Source organism: Mesocricetus auratus, unplaced genomic scaffold (assembly GCF_017639785.1).
Source record: "Mesocricetus auratus isolate SY011 unplaced genomic scaffold, BCM_Maur_2.0 Super-Scaffold_100023, whole genome shotgun sequence".
In the NCBI taxonomy this organism is placed as follows: Eukaryota; Metazoa; Chordata; class Mammalia; order Rodentia; family Cricetidae; genus Mesocricetus; species Mesocricetus auratus.
In genome coordinates, this window is record NW_024429204.1 from 1,604,742 (window position 1) to 1,626,832 (window position 22,091).

A 22,091-nucleotide genomic window follows, 5' to 3' on the forward strand; every position below is an offset into this window, starting at 1 on the left:
GCACTGGTGTTCTCATTTCCCTGCTTCTCCATCCACTGCTGAGCTATATAAGCAAGAAGCCTCTTTCCACCACGGATGGCAGTGGACCTCACTGCAATGCCTTCCCACGAGGATGGACTATATCCCCTGATTTGAAAGCCAGGATAAACTTTCTCTTTTCTTACCATCTATGTCAGGGATTTTGTCACAGTGACAAGTAACTAATTTGGGATCTGTGGGCAACTGGTTCCAAGGCCTCTGTGGGTGCCAGAGTGCTCAAGTTTCTTATATAACACATACGTCCTCCTGTTAACTTTAAACAATTCCTTATAATATTGTCCTAGCTGGTTTTTTTCCCCTTCAGGATGCCATAATAATCTCATTGCCATCTTGGAGTAGAGATTACTTTGACTCAGTAGTCAAGGCAACAAAATAAGCAGAACAGCAGTGATAGCTAGCTCTGATAGATTGGTAGCAATAGAGCTGTCGACACTCCCTAGTGTTGCAGGAACTCCACCGTGGAGTCCAGCTATTGCCCCCACTCCATTCTGCCTGTCTTTCCCCATATTGAGAGACAGATGCCGTAAGAAGCAAAAGGTTAATTGAAAGTGGGATTCCGTGACTCGGCTTCCATGGGATGCCACCTGCACTGATGTAGCTGGTTTTGGATCAGCCACTGTCTGTAAGTAGCTTCTTATCCATGTCCCCGGAAGAGAGCCCAATAAACTCGCTGGTTCACCAAACAGAACTTGGTGCAACTGTTACTTTGATCTGCTGTATAGGAGCCTATCAGGGTGAAGGGATCTTTGTTTACCTCTCCCCAGGAAAAATTAACACAACAATATCTAATACAATGAAAACGTCATACACATAGCTGCTCTACAATGACAATTAAGGAACAATGAAAAGGGAAAAAAATCTATACATATTTAGTATGGACTTGGTTTTTAAAAAAATATTTTTGACTCATGGTTGTTTTGAGTCTGTGGATGCAAAAACTATCCATTCAAGTGGCTGACGGTTCTTATGAGAAACACATTTATAATAAAGTTTAATTGGTAAGTGAAGCACAGTGAGAGACCAACAGGAGTTAAAAAATAAAATAGAAAGTCATCGATGCAACCCCCACTGATGGTTGCTATGGCTTGATGATGAATGTCCCCCAAAAGGACATATGCCAAAGCTTTTGTTCTCAGAGTGGTAATATTCTGGGGATGCTGTGGACCCTTGGAAGAAGGGACCTTTCGGGAAGGCCTTAGCTCGTTGAAGGATGCCCTCATAAAGGACGGTAGGGCCCTGGTTCCTCCCCCACCCTCCCTTTCTAGTCATGCAGTGATCAGTCTGTTCCACCATGGGCACCACTACCATGTGCCATTAGACACCGCACCGAGGCTTGAAGACCATTGGGTCTTCTAAGATCACAAGCAAGAATAAACTTTTTCTTCCATAAGTTAACTACCCCGGGTGTTTTGTTAAGAGTTAAAGGCTTACCAACACTCACATTTATTTGTTTGGGAGACGGGATTCACGCTCACAATGATTTAAAGAACCATCAGGGTCTTGCAGTAACTTCTAATAACCCCCTGCAAATACTGTTTAATTCTGAGAAATGTGATTTAATGACTGAAGGTCCTCAGCTGCAACCAGACATCTCGTTTTTTTATTGTAAATGGGCCCTGATAAAATTTTATCCAGTTGTTAAGATGTCTACATTTCATATGTCATCTACTTCTTAATATTAGAAATAGTGGTGGCCAAGACTCCCATCCACCCCCTCACCCCACTTTGCCCTTGATAGTTTACTGAATCGAGTTGTAAAGACACCAGAGAATCATCGAAGAAAAGTGGTTTATGCAAAGTCACTGGCTAGTGAAATCAACCCTCCACATTTTCTTTTAATTTAGCAGGATTTTTTTGTTTCTTTATCGCAAGGAAAATGAAATAAAGCAAAGACAATCTTAGGAGAAAGGGTTATTTCATGTCTTAACAATGGTGCTATAAGCACAGACCAGAGACACAGGAGGAGGCCCCTACTTTTAACAGGGCTGTGTTGTCACCATGTGGCTTCATTTCTGGCATTTCCAGGATGTCTTGGCAAATGGGTGGCGGCAGCCACAGCAAACAATTCATCAAGAATGAAGTTCAAAATATCAGCACTGATAGCGATTACGATGTTTTGATTTTTATTTGAAACAACAATCCTATAGCCTGCTCTCTCTCTCTCTCTCTTTTTCCGGTGCCAGAATGTTCTTTAAATATCTCACTCTGACCTGTATTCTCGTGTTACTGACCTGAACTCCCTAAGTGGGCCAGTCTGTCCAGATGGAGATGGGATGTTGATAACATAGGAATGTGCAGAATTGAAATCTGTCCCGGCCCTGACTTTGAACTCAGCTATATTCTTGGCTCTACCTTCAAAACATACTTAGACTCACACACACACCAATGTGGAGCCAGTATGTGACTGAAAGGGACCACAGATCCAGAGCTGATTTTGAACACAGCAAGAATTATAGTCGACTCCTGATTATAATAATGCTGTCTTGCATCCTAAGCGGTAAAACATGCCTGACCTGGACATGTGATGCACTTTTGATACCAATGATAAGCCACATGGAGTGATTTAGGTCAACAAGTCCCTTGCAGGGATGACATAAAGACTTGTAAAGGGGTCTGTCTGAGAAATGCACGCTCTACTCTCCTTAACCCACAGTGAACTCTTAGAAATGAGCTGGGCTGGATTTGGATTTTGCCCGGCTAACTAGGTAGACAATGAGCCCAGCTCCAAAACACTTGGAAGGGAAAGGAGACCACCCAGATTCTTAGAGATACATCTATACACTGTAAGCAGCGAGGAGATACTCACAATGGCACATGCCACTGAGTTTCAAACTGCTGTGCACACAGAGAAGAGCTCACTAGATACGTCACATCGCTAACAATCTCTAGGTGAGGGACGCATGGTGTTTACCGTGCCATTTAGTTTTAATGTTTTATACGCTTGTTTAAAAATTTCAAACTAAGACAGAAGAGAAACTGCTTTGCAGGCTCAACGAAATTAAGAATATGGGTTCACTTAAAATATGTGTTTAAAGGAGGGGGGGGGAGATAGCAAGAAAAGAGACAGAAAGGAGGCTGGCTGAACCAAGAAAAGACGTCAGGGAGAAAAATAAAAACCATCGCCCAACTTCAAACCACATGCAGACGCGGCTTGAGGGAAAACACACGGCGTGGGGGAAGGATGTGGGAAATGAACGTGGCCCGACAGGAGATTAGAGACACGGGAGACAGCGGGCTCAAGGAAGCCGGCCTCAGATGTTACTCATTCCGTCCTACATCTATTTGGAATTCATTCAGCAACTGCTAGACATTAGGGCCCGTGTCAGGACTCAAGGATGTAAAGTCCCTCCAGACGTTCAGAGGAAGCAGAGGAAGCAACAACCACAGGCACAGCACACCTGTGAAGTGTGTACCAGAGCGTGTTCTTCGAAGCACACAGGAACAGAGCGCATGCTGCGAGGGTAGGCCTAGGTTGCACGTGTGTCCAGGCTGTACCACTTGGTGATTGAGAACAATAGCATTTACCCTTTCACAGTTCTAAACTCCAGAAGCCCAAATCTATTTTTTTGTTGTTGTTGTGATGAAACCAAGGGGTTGGTTCCTCTCCCTTCTGGGGCTCCAGAGAAGAATCTGTTCATTGTTCTCTTCCTTCTGCAGGCTGCTGGAATTCCGGGGCTGTGGCTGCATCACCAAGGCTCTGTGTCCACACTGTTTTCTTCTCCTCTGTGTCAATCTCCCTGTATCTTCCTGTTCCAAGGACATGAACAGTGTGACATTTGGGGTCCAACTGATCGGGGAGAATCTACCCATTTCGAGAGCTTTTCCCTTACTAATTACAAATTTGCAAAGTCTTCATGCTATGCAAGGAGGCAGCACTCACAGTTGACTTAGGGATCAGGCTGTGAGTTCCTTTTAAGGGGTTATTATCCAGCCTTGCCCGTGTATGGTGAGCAGAGCAGGCACTACCAAGGGCCTTGCAACATAATAACCCAGCACAGCTGACTAGAGAGAGTTAGGCAGGAGTGTCTGCATCCCATGGATCCATGGTTAAGGCAGGGACACGGAAGGAATGTCCCAGGTTTAGAAGGCTCGCCCCTCTCCCCATTGCTGTGCAAACTTCCAGATAACTGCCTGGAAAGAATTACATTCCTCACAGTCTCAGAGGTCTCACTGTCACATGACACCTTCTTTTGGGGCTTGTTGCAACATGGCAGCTGAGACCTGTTTACCTCCTGGCTGCCAAGAAACAAACAAACAAACACAAAAGGGCAATCTGGGTCCCACTATCCCCAATCAAAGGCACGTCCCCAACAACCTCACTTTTTTGCACTGGGTCCCTCCTCCTATAGGTCTCAGAAGTTCCCCCATCAGGCCACAAGCGCGGGACCAAGCCTTCAACACACGAGCCTTTGGGGGAAGGGACGTTTGAGATTGAAATGATGACAAGTGTAAAGGGTGGACAGTAAAGGGTAGGACACCAGGGAACAGAAGACTAACCAGGAGACGGAATGCAGGGGGTTAAGCAAGAAATGGGAGCGAGGAGGACATGAACCGTAACGGGTCATGCAGAAATAATTTCCGCAGTAGCAAATACTGGTGACAACTAGAATCTGTGACCCATCTTAGATTACTGGATGGGTCGGACTGTTCTTGGTATTAGCCTCCTTGACTCTTGTAGGTAACGGACTTGTCAGTATTACTGGTCCAAAATAGGGATAAAACTACAGTCTCACGAGAGAAAGAAGCCAGGGAAGAATCCAGTGAAGGATGGATTTTTTAATCTGTTATCTTAGTTACGGCATGCTATAAACCATTTGCTATATGCTACAGGGTCATCACGTTCCTATTCTGAGTAAATCTCATGATGCTAGTCCCATCTGGTGATTATAAAAACCACCAGAAAAGGTCAGGGTTCTGTAACACTGGGTATCACCGCTGTTCTACACGTAGTTCCATGCCAATTTCTAATCAGCCTTCAAACCTCGGCAGACGACCCCAACATATTGCCTTCCCATACAATTAAGAACTATTATGCTTCTCCTTTTACTAGAGGACACATTAAAAACAACAGTGGGCTTGGCTAAGGGTTAGCTTTTACAAAGATGCCATCATGTTCTTCACTTCCGAGAAACCAAACTTTCAGTGGCTCATGGGGAAGAGAGTATATTTAAGTGACTCCTCTGCGGGAGGCTTTTAACAAGTTGTTGAAGTGGGGGGGGGGAGGTGAGATTCTACTTCAACTGGGTTCTATTACAAAACAACTTGGTCCTGTCTGATATTGGGGAGGGAATCCATGACATCCCTGACAGCCACACTGAATATACAAAGGATGTTACTGTTCACCCCCAAGACCCGTAGGATGGTGATTTCAAAACCTGTAATTCTTCGTAAGGAATCAGGATGACCGGCTTGCCTTTTGCGGGCCCAGCCTAGGGGGCAGAACGCAACAACTATCCCAAAGCTGGACGTTGTGGGGCCTGCTTGGCTGCAAAGTCTTCCTCTACCCCTGCCTGGGTTTTCAGACCACACACTTTTTTGGGGAAAACAGTGCCTGCCTTGAACTCCAGTACAGTTTGTCACAGCTTTCCCTGGACACGGAACTCTACCGATCCCATCATATGCTAGCCACTGGACGAGTTTTCCCCAGTTTGGGGAGGGGGAATGTTGTCGCCTCACACCGTCTGATCTCTGCCAAAGCCTCCTATGGCCCTTGCACCCATCAGATCAAATCTCTCTGAAGCTAAGGCAGGGATCAAGTTTACGTTTTCTGTATGTCTGCACTTTGTGATATCGACTCTTTGCCGCCTCTAAAAGGCCAGCCCTCAAAGCTAGACTAATTTCCCCTACTTCAGCCTCTATCCCACTAGTCCAGTAATCATGTTGCAACAAACCTCATAGTCAACATGTATACGACCCCCATACGTACTAACGCGGCAACTGCTACTTGGTTCAAAAGACTCGTCAACGGCTCTACATGTAAATCACAGACACTCTCTTCATGAACGTGGCAGCTTCCCAAAAACATGGTATCTGCTTGAATCTCGACCACAAAGAACTATTCATTTCTCCACCACTGTGACTCAGGCAGCCACAGGCAAAGGTGTCTAATAATATTTTCTTTCTATTCCCACTCCCATATTCATAGTCACCTACAGTGCCATATTAGTTCTGGAAGTTTCACGTAGGCAGTCACTCAGAGAATATAGACAAAGGCCACCCCCCTTCAAATGTTGCTCAAGTGCTTTCAACACTCTTATTATGAATTTACAGCTGGTACAAAGTGGCGTTATGATTTATGGATGGAAAGCAAGAATCATTAAATGAGGAAGGTTAACACCTGTTGCCTCCTACGTGCTTATCATTCTTATGCTGAGGAAACTTGGAACCTGCTCTTAGCTGTTTTAAGTGGGCAGTGCATTATTAGCTGTATTCACCCCAGTGCAACAGAGCTTGAAAATCCATCTGCTCCCCTCCTCTGTTTCTTGGGACTGTATATTCTTTTGGTCATCCCAGTTTTTCCAGCCTGCACAGTCACTGTTTTGCTTCAGGGGTTCACATAAGTGAGAACATGTGGTATTTGTCTTCCTACCGCTGTCTTGGTCCACTAAGCATAATGTTCTCTAATTCCATGTTGTTGAAAGCGGCAGAATTGCTTTCCCCTTTTAAGGTTTAATAGTATTCCTCTGTGCCTATGCCGCGTTTTCGTTACCCACTCAACTGTCAGGGGACACTTACATTTGGCTCCCCGACTTGGCTATCATGAAAAAATGTTGCCATGGATTCAGGAGGCAGCACAGGTATCCATGTCTTCAACGTACTGATCTCAATCTTTTGGGTAAATACCAAGAAGTGGCATTGCTGGATCATATGACGATGCTATTTTTAGAGTTTTTCCTGTATTTTTTAAAGTATTCCTAAGACGTTTGCATCCTCGCTAACTTTCTGACTCCACTCCTTCCCTCTCTCGCGTTACAAGTTCAAAAAATGTAGGCCGGGCGGTGGTGGCGCACGCCTTTAATCCCAGCACTCGGGAAGCAGAGGCAGGCGGATCTCTGTGAGTTTGAGGCCGGGCTGGATCGACAGCCTCCAAAACAATACAGAGAAACCCTGTCTCATAAAAAAAAAAAAAAAAAAACAAGTTCAAAAAATGTCACGGAAGTACAGCTACATCTTGAGAACACACTGGATGTCTCCTGACTTTGCTGATCCTGCCCTATGCCATCCTATTGAGAGGGACTCTCGGCGCTCTGGGTAGACTGATCATTTAATTTGTGTCCTCATTGTTGATTGGCTTACATAGCTTCTCCCACTAATTTTTCCACCAACAGGGAAATATGAGGCTCTTCTAGATGTATTTGGGATGGAGGGGATAAGCCTAGAACTTAGAAAATAAGTGACAGCCTAGAGATGGTCTAGTGAAAACAATTAAAAAAAAAAAAGGATCCTACGGCCTAAGGTTTTACGGAGACCGCCTCTCAGGTCCCAGCCACACGGACAAGGAAGGACACTACCTGGGGAGGAATACTCGTGGTGAGCTAGGGTATACTTGTGGTGAGCTAGAGTATACTCGTGGTGAGCTAGGCCAAGGGCTGCCGGTGTGGACAGTTCATAGCGGCCTTGTGGCTACCTGCTGGGAACTTGTACTCAGACCACTCAGCATCTTTTCTTGGTCACACGACCTGTTTCATGGAGCACCCAGCCTTCCCCCAAAAGACCCATGCTCTTCAGGAACATCAGGCCCAGCACCTCTGGCTGTGACAATTAATGCAGGACAGGGCAGGTATTGGGGAATATTCTTCTAAGGTGTGTGACTTCTGTTTACATTGCATTTGTTGATCTGTGAAGCCGTGCTACCATTCCTGTCTAAAAAAACGCCTGGTGTTGTAATAAAGAGATGCATGGCCAAAAGTGAGGCAGAAGCAAGGATAGGCAGGGCTGGCAGGCAGAGAGGATAAATAGAAGGAGAAATGAGGGAAAGGAGGAGCAAGATAAAACAGGAAGTATATGGGGGGACTTTAGGGGGTAGTTACCCAGCCACCCAGTCACCCAGACACCCAGCCACCCAGACACCCAGCCACCCAGACACCCAGCCACCCAGCCACCCAGACACCCAGACACCCAGCCACCCAGACACCCAGACACAAACAGCCACCCAGACACCCAGACACAAACAGCCACCCAGACACACAGCCACACAGTTACACAGCCACACAGCTACACAGCCAGACATGGGGTAGGAAGGGAAGAAAAGGTATACAGAATAGAGAAAGATAAAAGCCCCGAGGCCAAAGATAGATGGGATAATTTAAATTAAAAAAAAAAAAGCTGGCAAGAAACAAGTCAAGCCAAGGCCGGGCATTCATAACTAAGAATAAGCCTCCATGTGATTTACTTGGGAGCTGGCTGGTGGGCCCCCACAAAGCCTAAAGAGTGAAATATGACACAACAGGCAGGGACCTCATCTAGGCACGCAAGGGCTCCTGTTGTGTCACTAAGTTTTCCTCCCCTGGAGTGCAGAAGTCTGTAGCCCGGAGAGGAAGGTCTGTGACAGTGGGACCAATGGCTAAGGAGCACGAGTTGACAATCAGGTGAGAAACTGAATGCTCACCATATTGTTAGAGATCCTGCACCAAGGCATGTGTGAATCTAGAATTATTCTGGCTTTATCCCTCATCCAAAAATGGACTCATTTCTTTTATTATTTAATCCAATTACATCTGCACGACTTGCTGCCTGGACCCCTTACCTTTCAAAGCATTCTTGGTAGAGAGGGCTGGTTCTAAAGCCAGGAGAGAAACTGACTCTTATTAGAAGTTAAAGAAGTTAGGCCATTGGTCCAGGTTCCTAAAATAAGGAAATGGTTTGAGAGTTGCAAAGAACGTAAGTTCTGGAGAATCGGGACATCAGCCAAAACGTCAGCAGGGCAGCTGGACATTCATTTTTACAAAGGCCTGGTGTGGCTTACCACACTCGGGATGGGCCTTTGGAGGAATCACTACTAAACACAACCCTAAATGAAGTGCATGGCTAAACACATATATTTACATTAGGAACCACCGTTTATCACCTCCTGATGTGTGCCAGTGATGACAGGCGACCATGCTAAGAGTGAATATGGTTGGCCAAGTGACGAGGCTGGGCTATAAGAACAGGTATGAACATCCTAAAAGCAAGTGAAAGACCGATAAAGGGAAAATTTCCATATTAGATGTAAAATAATAGGTTTTTTTAAAAAAGTCAGTAAGTATGAACCAAACAAAGTTTAAAAAAATTTTTTTTCTCCTTAAGAATATGGAAATGACCAGCTGTTTCTACCCAGGCCTTTGAGATTTGAAGACTTAGCGTTTTTCCTCTCTTCTGGAGAATTATGAGCCACTGTCGGAAAAGGGGTGGATGATAGATAGCAAAGCTAAATCTATGAGAGCAGTGCAAAACTCATCACGGGCTTCGTAAGCACGGAGAGACAAGCCTTGCTCATCTCGCCCTTCACGCTTACTCTTAACACCGAATTCTTTTCAAGCTTCATCTCCAGCAACGGCCTAAAGCGTGGACTAAAAATAGCTTTGCTGCCGAGCCCGCTGGCTTGCTGTGCGATCTTGGAGTAAGTTATTCAACACAAGTGTGCTTGTATGTATGAGCAGTGAGGATAGCATTCACCTCATAAGCTCGTTTTGTGGGGCTCAAAGGACCCTAAACGCTATAAAGTGTGTCTCACGGTAAATACTCGACAAATGTCGGCCTCTCCAACCTTGCCTCTTCCTTGCCACATTGTATCAATTTCCTTTAAATACGTTGACTTTAAAAATTCAAGCCACTGAGAACCCAAAGTTCAAATAAAGGATGTTACGTTGTATCAATCTCCTTTAAGTACGTTGACTTTAAAAATTCAAGCCACTGATAACCCAAAGTTTAAATAAAGGATGTTAGAAATTATGAATTTTCATCTCGTAGCCGCTTTCACCACATCCTTGTGAATTTCATCCATCCATGGCCGTGAGGAACTAAGAGCAAAACCCTCCTTTGCTGTGTTTCCCATCTCCCTCCTCTCCAGCCCCCGCGTTCATCTTCCCATGCTGACTCTTTATTCAACGCACAGTAGGACTGGACTCGAAGATTCCCAAACCAATCTTAGCAGCAGGGAAAACAGGCTGGAGGAGATGAAGTGATTCACTCAAGTGCAATCAGCTGGTTACCACCACCAAAGCAACTGGCTGTAACAGCAGGCTGGAAACCACACATCAGCATTGGTTGTTACATTGTCAGCAGCTATAAGAAGGAACAGCAAAGAGAGGGGCCACGGTGGAAACTCACTGTAGATCCCGAACTCACTGTAGATCCCGAACTCACTGTAGATCCCGTAGGAAAGAAATACTAGAACCTGGTTTTGTTTGCTGCTGTTTTGCTGCGTGTGTATTTTATGCGTGGTGTGCTGTGTGTGTGTGTGTGTGTGTGTGTGTGTGTGTGTGTGTGTGTGTGTGTGTGTGTGATGTTCGTGTAGAGGCTAGAGGTTGACGCTGAATGCCTTTCTTCACTACTTTCTGCCTTATGTGTGGATTCATGGTGTTTTGCTCAAGCCTGGAACTTGCTGGTTTTGCTAGTGTTCCTATCTTGCTTTCACTGGTGAAATCTCAGCTTCCACAGTGCTGGGGTTACAGGAAACCATCACAACCACCTAGCATTTGCATGGATTCTGGGACCCAGACCCCAGTCCTCTGTTTGCAAGGCAAGTGCTTTACCCATTCATATGTCCTTGGGCCTGAGTGTGAACACCTAATGTCTAAGGAGATGGTGGAAACTTGGAATGTTGTAGCTAATCTCGTTTTCAAAATTTATTCCTTGAGACACAACCTTAATTCCCAATTTAAATGACAGCATGTCACCATTTAAATGAAATTCACTATGTATCAGTAACTTTACAGGGATGTAATAGTCCAGACAGCTCAACAAATGTCTTCCAAACTTAACTAAAAAGGGGTTAGAGAGATGGCTCAGTGCTATTCCAGGGGACCCGACACCCACAGCAAAACACCAATGCACATAAAATAAAAATAAATAATTGAAAAACTTTAACTAGAAAGGTCAAGCAAACAGGTTTAATGGGTTGTCCTTTTGTATGTATGCTGCGAATATGTGTTGCTTTTATTGGTTCATGAATAAAACCATTTTGACCAACTGCCAGGCAAAACATAGCTATATGGGAAATTCTGACAGAGTTACGTAGAGAAAGAAGGCAGAGTCAGAGAGAGGCCATGTAGTCGCCAATGGGGCAACATGCTGGAGCCGGTAGGCCACAGCCTTGTGGCAATACATAGACTAATACAAATAGGTCAATTAATAAAAGAGAGCTAGCCAGTAATATGCCTGAGCCATTGGCCAGACAATTGTAACTGATATTAAGCCTCCAAGTGTTATTTCATAATCAGATGTGGGGGGTCCCAGTGGTCGGGAGAGAAATCAGCCCAGCGGGACCAGGAGAGACAGAGAAAAACTTCCAACTACACTTGGGTGCTTTTTATGATGGGAGATGACCTCTTTAAATTCAAAAGAAAAAGAAAAAAAAAGAAAAAGAAAATCTGAATCATATCCTTGTATTTTGGTAAATGGACTTCTTTAAGGTTCTCAGCATTGACCTTTGGCTTTTATTTATATAATCGAAGGGAGGTATGTATGTATACATGTATGAGCAAGCGGGGGAATTTTTAAGACTTTTAGATAGTAAACATCAAACTAAGATACAGTTTTAACCTTAAGAACCATTTAAATCTCATCTTTAAACTTTGTATGCATATGACCCTTCATGAATATATGCATATAGGAGCCCATGGAGGCCGGAAGAGGAAACTAGATATTCTGGAACTGAAGTTACAGGCAGGAGCTTGCGAGCCATCCTGTAGGTTCTGGGAACTGGATCCACCACCACCTCTGCAAGAGCAGTAAATGCTCTTAAGGGCTGAGTCATCATCTCTCCAGCTCCAGCTAATCTCTATCTTGAAATGCTGGCAATGGATTAAACATTTTTAAATGTCCGTAAAGGTCAAACGTGACACACCATAATCTATGCACCGGGTTTAGTCCACATCTGGCCAGTTTGAGGCCTCTGCCTCCTGTTAGCCTAGTTTAGATGGTCTGAAATTTAATTTGCTTTGACTTTTGCACTGTCTGCTCAAAACACACACACACACACATACACACCAAAAACCAAAACAAAAACCTCCATGGCTCCTGACCATCTGTTAGATAAAAACTTAACTTCCTTATTCTCCCTTTAAGGCAATCCAGGACCAGACCCAAGGTCCTACACCCTAGTCCCACATTATAGTCTCCATTTCCCATAAGAACCACATGCGTTGGACCAGACTCTAGGCATGGGAATTTCTAGAAAACACAGCTGCTTCTTGTTCCCAGGGTTTCACTTCCTGGAATGGCCTCCACCTGTATGTTCCCGACCATCTGAAAGTGTCCGCCTGAGACACCATTCTCCTCAACCGTATCCCTGACCAGGCTACCTGGCTGAGATGTCCATAGGCTTTTATTTCATCAACACCACACTGCAGATCCCTGTTTAGGAGTTACATACACCTTCCTAGTCACCTAATAACATTCCTGAGAGAAACATTTGGGGGCTGGAGAGGTGGCTCAGAGGTTAAGAGCACTTTCAGAGGACCTGAGTTCAATTCCCAGCAACCACATGGTGACTCAAAGCCATCTGTAATGAGAGCTGGTGCCCTCTCCTGGCATGCAGGCTTATATATAGACAGAACATTGTATACATAACACATTTTTAAAAATATTTGGGCCCACAGTCGTTTACACACAAAGCAAGCCCAGCAAACATCTCAAGAACATTAGCCCTTCCCACTGAAAATGTGTGAACACAATATAAACCAGGCCGGTAGAACTCAACACATCTAAACTTCCATAACAGGGCACTTTTTTTCCCCAAGTGGGAACATCAAACAGCCAGGTCTAGCCTGCCGATTGTCCTCAGTGCTAATTATGACTGTGGGAGGCTTGGGGACTCAGATCTCACACTTGTTTTGTTTGGAGCTCCATCCCATATTCAGCCATCTTTCTGTTCAGTCAGTGTCAAAGGGGGAGGCTACATTCCATTTTTACTTCTTACTGTCCTAGGCAGCACTAGTGGTACTTGCGACAATGTTTGTTGAATGGTGTTTTAAAATTCAATTTTTACTTTTCCTTGAAACAAAGGCAATTACCTTTTCAGGAGCTAGCAAAAGGATAGAATATTATGGCTCATAAGGTGGCCCAACTCTACAGCAAAGGACAACCAGCCTGCAGGCTACAACCCCAGAGGAGCCAGGTAACAAGGAGGACCCTAAGAGAGATATACACGGATCTGTCTAGGAAGGGGAAAATAGACAGCATCTCCTGAAAACCTTCATCCAGTAACTGATGGGAACAGATGCAGAGATCCACAGCTGCCCACTGGACCAAGCTTCGGGGGTTCAGTGGAAGAGAGGGAGGAGCAAAGGGGTCAAGGCCATGATGGGGAAACACAGAAACAGCTGACCCTAGCTAGTCAGGGAGCTCACTGACTCCAGGCTGACAGCTGGGGAACTTGCATAGGGCCCAACTAGGCCCTCTGATTGAGGTTTGGGCAGTTTGTGGGGCCACTGACAGTGGAAGCATCCATCCCTAATGAGTGAACTGGATTTTTGAAGTCCATTTCCCATGGAGAGATATCTTGCTCAGCCTAGACATGGGGGTGGTGGGGGCTGGTCCTGCCTCAGTGTGGTGTGGGACAGAATTCCAGAAGTCATTGACTCTCTCTCCATGGGAGGCCTTACCTTCTCTGAGGAGCAGGTAGGGGGTGAGATGAGGGGAAGGTAGGGGGGGTGGGAGAAGGGGAGGGAGGGGGAACCAGGATTAGTATGTTTAAAAAAAAAAAGGATATGACCCAACTCTCCACACTCATGGGAAAAGCAGGCATAGCCTTATCTCAAACCAGCAAGAGTAGAGATGTCAGTTTAGTAGTGCCAATTAGCATGTTCCGGGTACACCCTTTCTGACTTGTACAACTGTGTACTATCCAGGGCAAGTTTAGCCTTGTAAACATTGATGTCACATGATAATCTGTGCTTGGGAGAGCCAAAGCAATCAAGAATCCCAGGAAGTGTCAAAGAAGACAAAAGGACTGCATAAGTTGTGTCTGTGAGAACAACGATTTGCTGTTATGAATGATGCCATGGTTGGTCACATCTAATAATTTTATCAAGAGCAGATCATTTGTTCTTAAACTTTTATTGGGATTCTGTCTACTACAAGCATAATATATACTGAGGAAGTCTCCATGGAAAGAACGTCTGTTTTGTGCAATTCTACGGGCAGAAGCAAGGAGAAATGGGATAGGCCTCCCAGCAAGCCCCTCTTCTCCATTTTATTACATTTTTGTGACAAAACAGACTTAAAGCAAAATTAATAAGGTGGACTAGGCTTATTTATTCCTTATACAAATCACCTCTGAGTTCAGAAGTTAACATTCAAGGTAATTTTCAAGCGCCAAAGGGATCTAACCCTTTGATAAGTGATTCAAACCCCACACTTAGGACAAGAGTAACAAAGTCTTAAGGCTTCACTCTTGTAAAAGAGAGAGAGGTCCATGGCTTTGTTACTGTGCAAGAACAAAGTAACAGGCTTAGGAAAACTGGAAGCCTGAAGCTTACCCCATGAAAGCTCACTTGCCCCACTTGAAAGGAAATGAACATTGCTAGAGGGCAGGACTAGGGAAGATCTTTTTTCTCCTCTCCCTGATCTTGAGGCCATCCAAAAATAAATCTATATATATGAGCATCAAAAAGGATATATATATATATATTCATATTCTCCAGCATAAACCCGTGTTGTTTAGGCTGACAGTGTTGTTTTCCCAAAGGGCAAGCGCGATGAAGACCCACAGCCCGAGAATACCAGTGTTTCTCGCAGGGAAGGGCTATGCTGAGACCTTAGGGACACAACTCTGCAGAGTTGACATTTGGGAGGCCCTTAATGGGTTTCTGCTTCTGAGAAAGGTGTCACTTTTTTTTCCCCCTCTCTTTTAACTGTGAAAGGAACCTGGGGTGAAAATAAATAAGTAGAAAGCCACTCCCCATAGCCCTCAGATCCTCGCAGGAGGGGAGGGAAGGTTCCAGGGTGAGGTGGGGGTGGGGTGGGGAGCAGAGGCCCACGAGTGAGGCGGGGAGCATCTGGGGGTCGGCAGCTCGGCTGAGTGGGGAGGGAGGGAGGGAGATGAACGTGTGGCGGTGTCACATGTCGCTCTGCCCACTCGCAAGGCCGCTGTGGCCCGCGCGGAGAGCTGGCAGGAAGGCGGCGGCTGAGGCCTGGAGCCTCTTGCGGGGCCTGCGCCGAGGGAGCTGCGCCCTGGTGCGCGGGCGGCCGGCCTTACCTGGTTCCTGCGGTACCAGGCGCTCGACAGCGAGCCGTTGCCCGGGCCCGGCTCCCAGTAGGTGAAGTTCCGAGACAGCTCATCCAGGACGGCCGAGGGGTCGTCCTCGGTGACCGCCATGAGGACTGGCTCCGCGCGCTGGGCTCCGGTACCGCGCCACCCCCGCTCCCCCGCCGCTCCTCCGCAGCCCAGGCCACTTCCTGCCCAGTGACAGGGCGCGGGCACCCGGTTCCCGCGGGCGCGCAGGTGCGGTCGGGCTCGGCCTAGCTGCGGGCGTCTCCCTGCTCGGCCTCGGGTGTCCACACCTGTCAGCGCAAGGATGAGGTCATTGCTTTCCGCCTCCGGGAGCTACTGTGCGCCCAGCGAATGTTTGTCCAAGTGCACGGAGCAAAGGAGCCATCGGTCGACCCAAAGAGTGACCATCGCCCTTGGCAATCCCACTTCTCGCTAATAGAAGGTCTAACACGGCCTACATATTGCGGGGCGGGGGATCATGATCCCCCCTTTCTCTCCCCAGTATTGTGAGCAGTGTGGGATTTAGGAGCCCAGCAACTAACCGAGCCTTAGGAATATCCACAGGATAGAGAAGGGACACCCATGGCAGCTGAAGGACCCAGATGTGTACATGGTGACTGGATGGGCTTTCTGTCAGATGGGTTCACAGAGACGGCTGGAAAAAAAGTTGCCAGCTGCTATATATAAAGATTTAGGCTAGGACAGAAATGCTAAGAAGAACCTTAAGAGCTCATACGGGCTATTCTGGTCTGACCAGTTTGGAACTCTGTGTGTCACACTACAAAGGATCTCTCTGCGGGCATCTCTCACTTTGAGAGTTCTATGATTGTGTGTGTGTGTGTGTGTGTGTGTGTGTGTGTGTGTGTGTGCTGTTGCCTGAAGCGTCTGCATTTGGAATTCTTTTGTTTACAGGGTGCCCTGGGATTCTTCTTAAGCAATACACTTTAGCTTCTGAGGCTTGACTTCCAGAGAGGTGGAGGGAGAGGAGAGAGAGGAAGAGAGGGGGGGGGAGAGAAGATGAGGAGAGGGGAGGGAAGAGGAGGGGAGGGGGGACAGAGATTCAAGAATAGAATCCAGTCTAGCTGGGACCTGGGCGAAGGCTGTGATGGTTTCTTAGGGGAAATATGTAAAAGAGACAAGGAAAGTGTGAAAAAGACATTTCAGATTCCACAAAAACAAGGGAAGTCATAGGGACAGCTGCATTGTTCCCTGCTTGGGTAACCAGAGTGTTGAGTCCACACAATTAATAATTGTAGCTCAATTTAAAGAAACTAGTTTATTTTAAATGAACATCCTAAAGGAAAAAAACACCCATTGTTTTCATAAGTCTATGGTGCTAGGAATGGAACCCATTGCCTTGTGCAGGCTAAGCAGGCCCTCCATGCCCTGTCATGTGATTCTATGATGTCACCTCCATTCTGCTTTGCCACGCCTGCTATCCACCCACCCTCTACAAGAAAACGTGTTTGGTTTTTTCCCCCAGAATCTCCAACTTCCACAACCCATCATTCCTCCTCCTTTGACCCCATTGGCCGGGAACAGGTCACGTGCCTGATTTTACCTGCAAGTGATTCTTGGGCATTTCCAGCCTGTGGAGTAGGACTTGAGCTCTACCAGAAGGAAAAGAACAAGCATGGGCGGGGTGGCAGAGGGGAGCCAGCAGAATTGGCACCATCACCCTTCAGTATTTTCTGTCAGCCAGATTGTAAGTAGGCACGCAGTCTCTAGCAAGCAAAAATACTAAACAGATCGACTTCCTTCTATGCCTCGATGCCTCCCCCCCACCAGGCAATAACGTTCACCGTTATCTTCAGGCCCCCATAATCTGCCGCACGCGCCTCCTTCCCCTTTATTTCCTAACTTAGAAAATCAGCCCCGATTTCTTCATATTCGTTATAAAGCCTCCAGTTTTGGAGAAAGCGCTTGGTGGGGGAAAACGATGAGATGCGGAGCCTACGTCGCCTAGTCGATCAATAGGTTCCAAGATGCTGCTGCTGTCACGGCTTGCTGTCCTAGTGTTGTGGGGGTGTTTGGAAAGCAATTCGTGACCAGAGTTCCTTCCCACAGGGGTTCACAGGAGGCAGCAGGGATGCGTGTGAACTATTTCTGTCCCGGTGGTGTAGGTGGAGTTTCGGAGACTGTTCCTGCTTTGATGGCCTCTGCCTCTTGTGGCTCCTTGGGGGAGGGGGGGTAGGGTACCCCATTCGTTTTTTTACCGGGTGTGGTCAGCCTCCCCGTCCTCGGTGCTACGGTCTGGGACTGACTTCCTGTTAATCCTGGCACGGCACCATTTGAAACCAGGCTTCACCTAACACTTGAAGAGTGGGTTCCATTTGGCACCTCTTATTTGGGGTCATTTAATTGCAGAATTAATAAAACTTTAAAAGCATCTTTAGCAAGACTCAGTTAACATCAGTTTGTTGTTGTTGTTTTTGTTTTTTTGTTTGTTTACAATAAGCTTCTCACAGATGGTAAGTGGAGGGTCGGAGGTAAAGAACCTTTTCAGAGACTCACTTCCTATATGCAAGTGAGTTCCAGACCGGAGACTCTAAAGAGAATGGCAGAGGCCTTACTTTTGTGACAATAATGTAGGAAGGAAACTCCAAACAGAAGCTTGGCAGACTGCCTGTGTTCCAATCCTAATGACTGCTTGTTTGCTGTGTGGTTTTTTTTGCCCAGTTGCATCATTTCTTTGAGCCTTTCGGTCCTTTTCATAAAAGAGAGACAAGGAACAGGAGAGACGGCTCAGCGGTTAAGAGCACTGACTGACCCTTCCAAAGGACCCAGGTTCAATTCCCACTACCCACGTGACAGCTAGCAACCCTCTGTAACATCAGTCCCAGGGGATACAAATCCCTCTTCTGGTCCCTGAGGGTAGCACACGCACGTAGTATACAGACATACACATGGGCAAAATACCCATTGAGGTAAAATAAAAATAAGTAAAGTTGCAAAACCAATTCTAAAAGGGAGATGAGCACTTAACACTGAACATAAAAAAATGCTGAAGTATTCAGTAAATGTTGGCTGTTACCACCTATAACCTTAAAAAAAAAAAGGAAAAACAAGACACCTTTAAATAAATACAAAAACACAAACCACAGAGGGAAATTTGATATATAATTACAATAAAGTCGAGAGCTTTTATACATCAGTGGACAGTATAAAGGGAAACAGGCACTGACAGTCCATATTTGTCACACCTACAACTGCCAAAAGAATTCTGTAGCCAGCATAGACAAGTAGCTTTTGTAGGCTAAGAAGAAAAAAAATTGCAGCTATCCCAGTGGAAAAGTAGTCAAAATATAAAACAGTCATCTTTTCTCCTAAGAAAAATATGAATGGTTAATAATAATAATAATAATAATAATAATAATAATAATAAGGCAAAATATTTTAATCTCAACAATGGGTGGAGAAAACTTGAAACCTTCAGCAACAACCACTTCCTACTCACTGGTTTGAAAAAGCAAAATTTTAAAGATTCAGATGCCACACACTATGTACACAAAATGGAGCCTTCTATTCAGCCGTCTAGAAAGTGAAATTATGTCATTTGCAGGTGAAATGGATGGAATCAGAGATGATCATGTTAAGTAAAGTAAGCCAGACGCATATGACAAATATGATATGTTCTTCTTCTCATATACGAATTTTTTTAAAAAAATGTGTGTGTTTGTGTGCTCGAATGTATGCATGAGCGTCTTCATGCCACATACGGGTGGGTTCCCAAAGACACGGGAAGAGGGGATCCGACCCAGAGTTACAGGCAGTTGTAAGCCACTTGATATGGCTACTGAGGAATGAACCTTCTGCAAGAGCAGCAAAAAAATAAATAAATAAATAAATAAAGATAAAACAAACAAAAAACACTGGGCCATTTCTGAAGCCCATGTGTGGAATCTTACACGAAGTGGCGTGGTATTTATTTATGACATATGCACATCCTCTCACATTCCTTACATCACTTCTGTGTAAGATCACCAACAGAAAGTGAGAGCTCTGGGCCTGTTTGCTACACTTTGCGGTGTAGGGAATCGTTTCAGACAGTGAAAGTCTGGACTTGTTTAGTTCACAAACATCCTTCCCAAATATTTTTAATCCACGACGGGTTGAACGCAACTCCGGTGGCACTTTCGGACACAGAACCCTGAAAGCGTACCCTGCCCCCAAATTAAAGTTAAAGTGACTAGCAAAACCAGGTGGTTGGGGGGTCTTGCATGAAGAAGTCTAGATGGGAGGCATGGAGTCACTTAGGTTGGCACTGGCGGGTGCTGTGAAGGAACCATAGAAGCCAGGGGAGGTTTGTTTAAATGGAGAAACACCAGGATTGACAAACGTTAAGAGACTGCTGTGGTCCAAGAGAGGACATAAAGAAGACAGGGGGAGAAGGCAGCTTATGAAGGGCAACCGAGGAGGGAGGCATGGCAGGGAGGAAGAAGGATGAGTTTTAAGCTGTGGTCTAGTTGGGGTGACTGGATACAAGGGATGCACCATTGACTGAGAAGGAGGAGGAGGAGGAGGAGAAGAAGAAGAAGAAAGAAGAAAGAAAGAAAGGGTTTGAGTTTGATACTCATGAATTTAGGAGTTCTAGAACATTCAAGAAAGAAAGGACATTCAGGCATCCCAAGGAAAAGGAGTGGGGTCAGAGCCAAGGGAATCAGTAGGGAGTCGCCCACATGTAGGAAGCTGAGACCAGCCAGAGAGAACGTGTGGCAAATCTCTTCTAGAACAGTAGTTTGCAAACTTCTGTAAAGGGCTACATGATAACAATATCAGTGTTTGCGGGCCATGTGCCCTGTGTCACTATTACTCAATTGTGCCGCTGCGATGCGGAAAGCAGCTAAGGAGACGTAAACAAGTGGATGAGACTGTTCCAATAAAGCTTTATTTACAAACACAGAAGGCTGTCGACTTTGTCCCATGGTCCATTGTTTGCCAGCTCCTCCTCTGGAAAGAAAAAGGCAAACTGCACAGTACAAGGCCAACAAAGACTTTTGGAGAGGTAAATGGATGCTTCCCTGGGATTCGTGGCATGCAAGTGACAGGGTCCCAATCCAAAGAGACGTTAAGGAAGTCATAATTAAAGGCTGGGAAGGCAGGGTGAAGTTTGGCGATGGGCGTGGAAACCTGACTGAGGGCTACAGGCTTTCTCTTCAGATCAGCTTTGCACTGGTGGGATCCTAGCCACAATAGCTCCTGGTGTCAGTCGTAAAACCACAGAGTTCAGCAAGGTGAAGGGAGTAGACAAATTAGACTATTGGCTCCGGGTCTTCATTCCTCTGAATGACAATATTTGTGCTGTTATCCCATCCCTTGCTGAGTGTCTGCAATTGCACCCACTAGAGTTATTTTTCTCAGTGACGATGAGATTGGCCGGTGGAAACGTGACAGGGAGGTAGCTACGGGCCAAGACCTTCAGATGCTCTTTCTTGTCTGTTGTTCTGTGCCCGGAGTCTCTCCCAGGTTAAAGAAGGCTCCAAGTAGCCACTGTTGGGGGAGAGTCAAGAATGCCACGAGGAAATACCTTAAGCCAGCCCTTACAGTCTTTAGCAGAAGATTCTTGGTCGCTGGGCGTTGGTGGCTCACGTCTTTAATCCCAGCACTCGGGAGGCAGAGGCAGAGGCAAGCGGATCTCTGTGAGTTCGAGGCCAGCCTGGTCTACAAGAGCTAGTTCCAGGACAGCCTCCAAAGCCACAGAGAAACCCTGTCTCAAAAAACCAAAAAAAAAAAAAATTCCTGGTCAAGAAAATAAACACGGGTCGTTAAAAGTCACTAATATTTTGAGGTCGAATGTTAGACGACACAAGTAATTAAGGGGAATTTTAACCAACATTGGATAGAAAAAAAAAGTCTAGTTTAAAAAAACCCTCTTTGACGTGATGTGGGGCCAACAGCAGTTACTGTAGGCAAAGAGATTTAGTATTATGGTCGGCCCATTTGGGGCGTGCGCTGGCTCTCTTCAGGTAAATGGGAGCTACCGACGTAAAGGAGAAAGGATGCTGAGAAGACCAGACAATGCTACCACTGTAGAAAGTCAGTGCAGTGAGGAGTAGCACCATGGAAACTCGGGCAGGAGGCAGGCTGCAAATGGGTGTTTTGAATAATGCTATCATCGGTGGGAAGGAGGGCGCTGAGACAATAAATGAAGTATGGTTATTGGCTTTGGAAATAATGGGGATTATTGGCGATCTCTGCCCGAGCAGTTTCAGCGAACTATTGGGTTGACAGATTATAGATAACTGTAGATAACCAAAAAAAAAATCATCCCTATCATTCGTTTAAAAAGACTTGAGATAAGGAATCAAAAAGGGGAGTGCCAGCCATTTTATTTACCTGAGCATCACTTTGAGGGGGATACTTCTGGGAGGAGGAATGTTGGGATCAGTCATCCCTGAGGCAGATCCTGAGTGGACGTCGCACCCCAGAGAGTGCAGCCACGGCTGGCAGACCCTTAGGGTACAAACAACCCTTAAGGCTGGCAGATAAGCTCAGAGCAGGTATGACCCTCAGGGCTTGGTGTACCTTCGGTATACAAGCAGGGGAGGAGAGGCAGAGGATTGAACCCTTAGGAGTATCTAGTCTCGTTTGTGGAGGATCCAGGACAGAGACACTTTTAAACAAAAGTAGTCAG

General features: G+C 45.9%; 1 protein-coding gene across 2 annotated transcripts in view; it reads right to left on the bottom strand.

Annotated features, from left to right (window-relative positions):
• The window catches only part of Nipal2 (NIPA like domain containing 2), an 80,720-nt gene extending 64,747 nt beyond the window's left edge, over positions 1-15,973 (bottom strand). Inside the window, exon 1 of one of the 2 annotated variants that reach the window (XM_005072651.4) lies at positions 15,443-15,836. In XM_005072651.4, the coding sequence (XP_005072708.1) occupies positions 15,443-15,562 (120 nt within the window). In that variant the 5' untranslated portion in view covers positions 15,563-15,836. Of the gene's footprint in view, positions 1-15,442 lie in introns of both variants that reach the window. The other variant, XM_040730383.1, reaches the window with a different exon arrangement.
• Between the last annotated feature and the right edge of the window lie 6,118 nt (positions 15,974-22,091).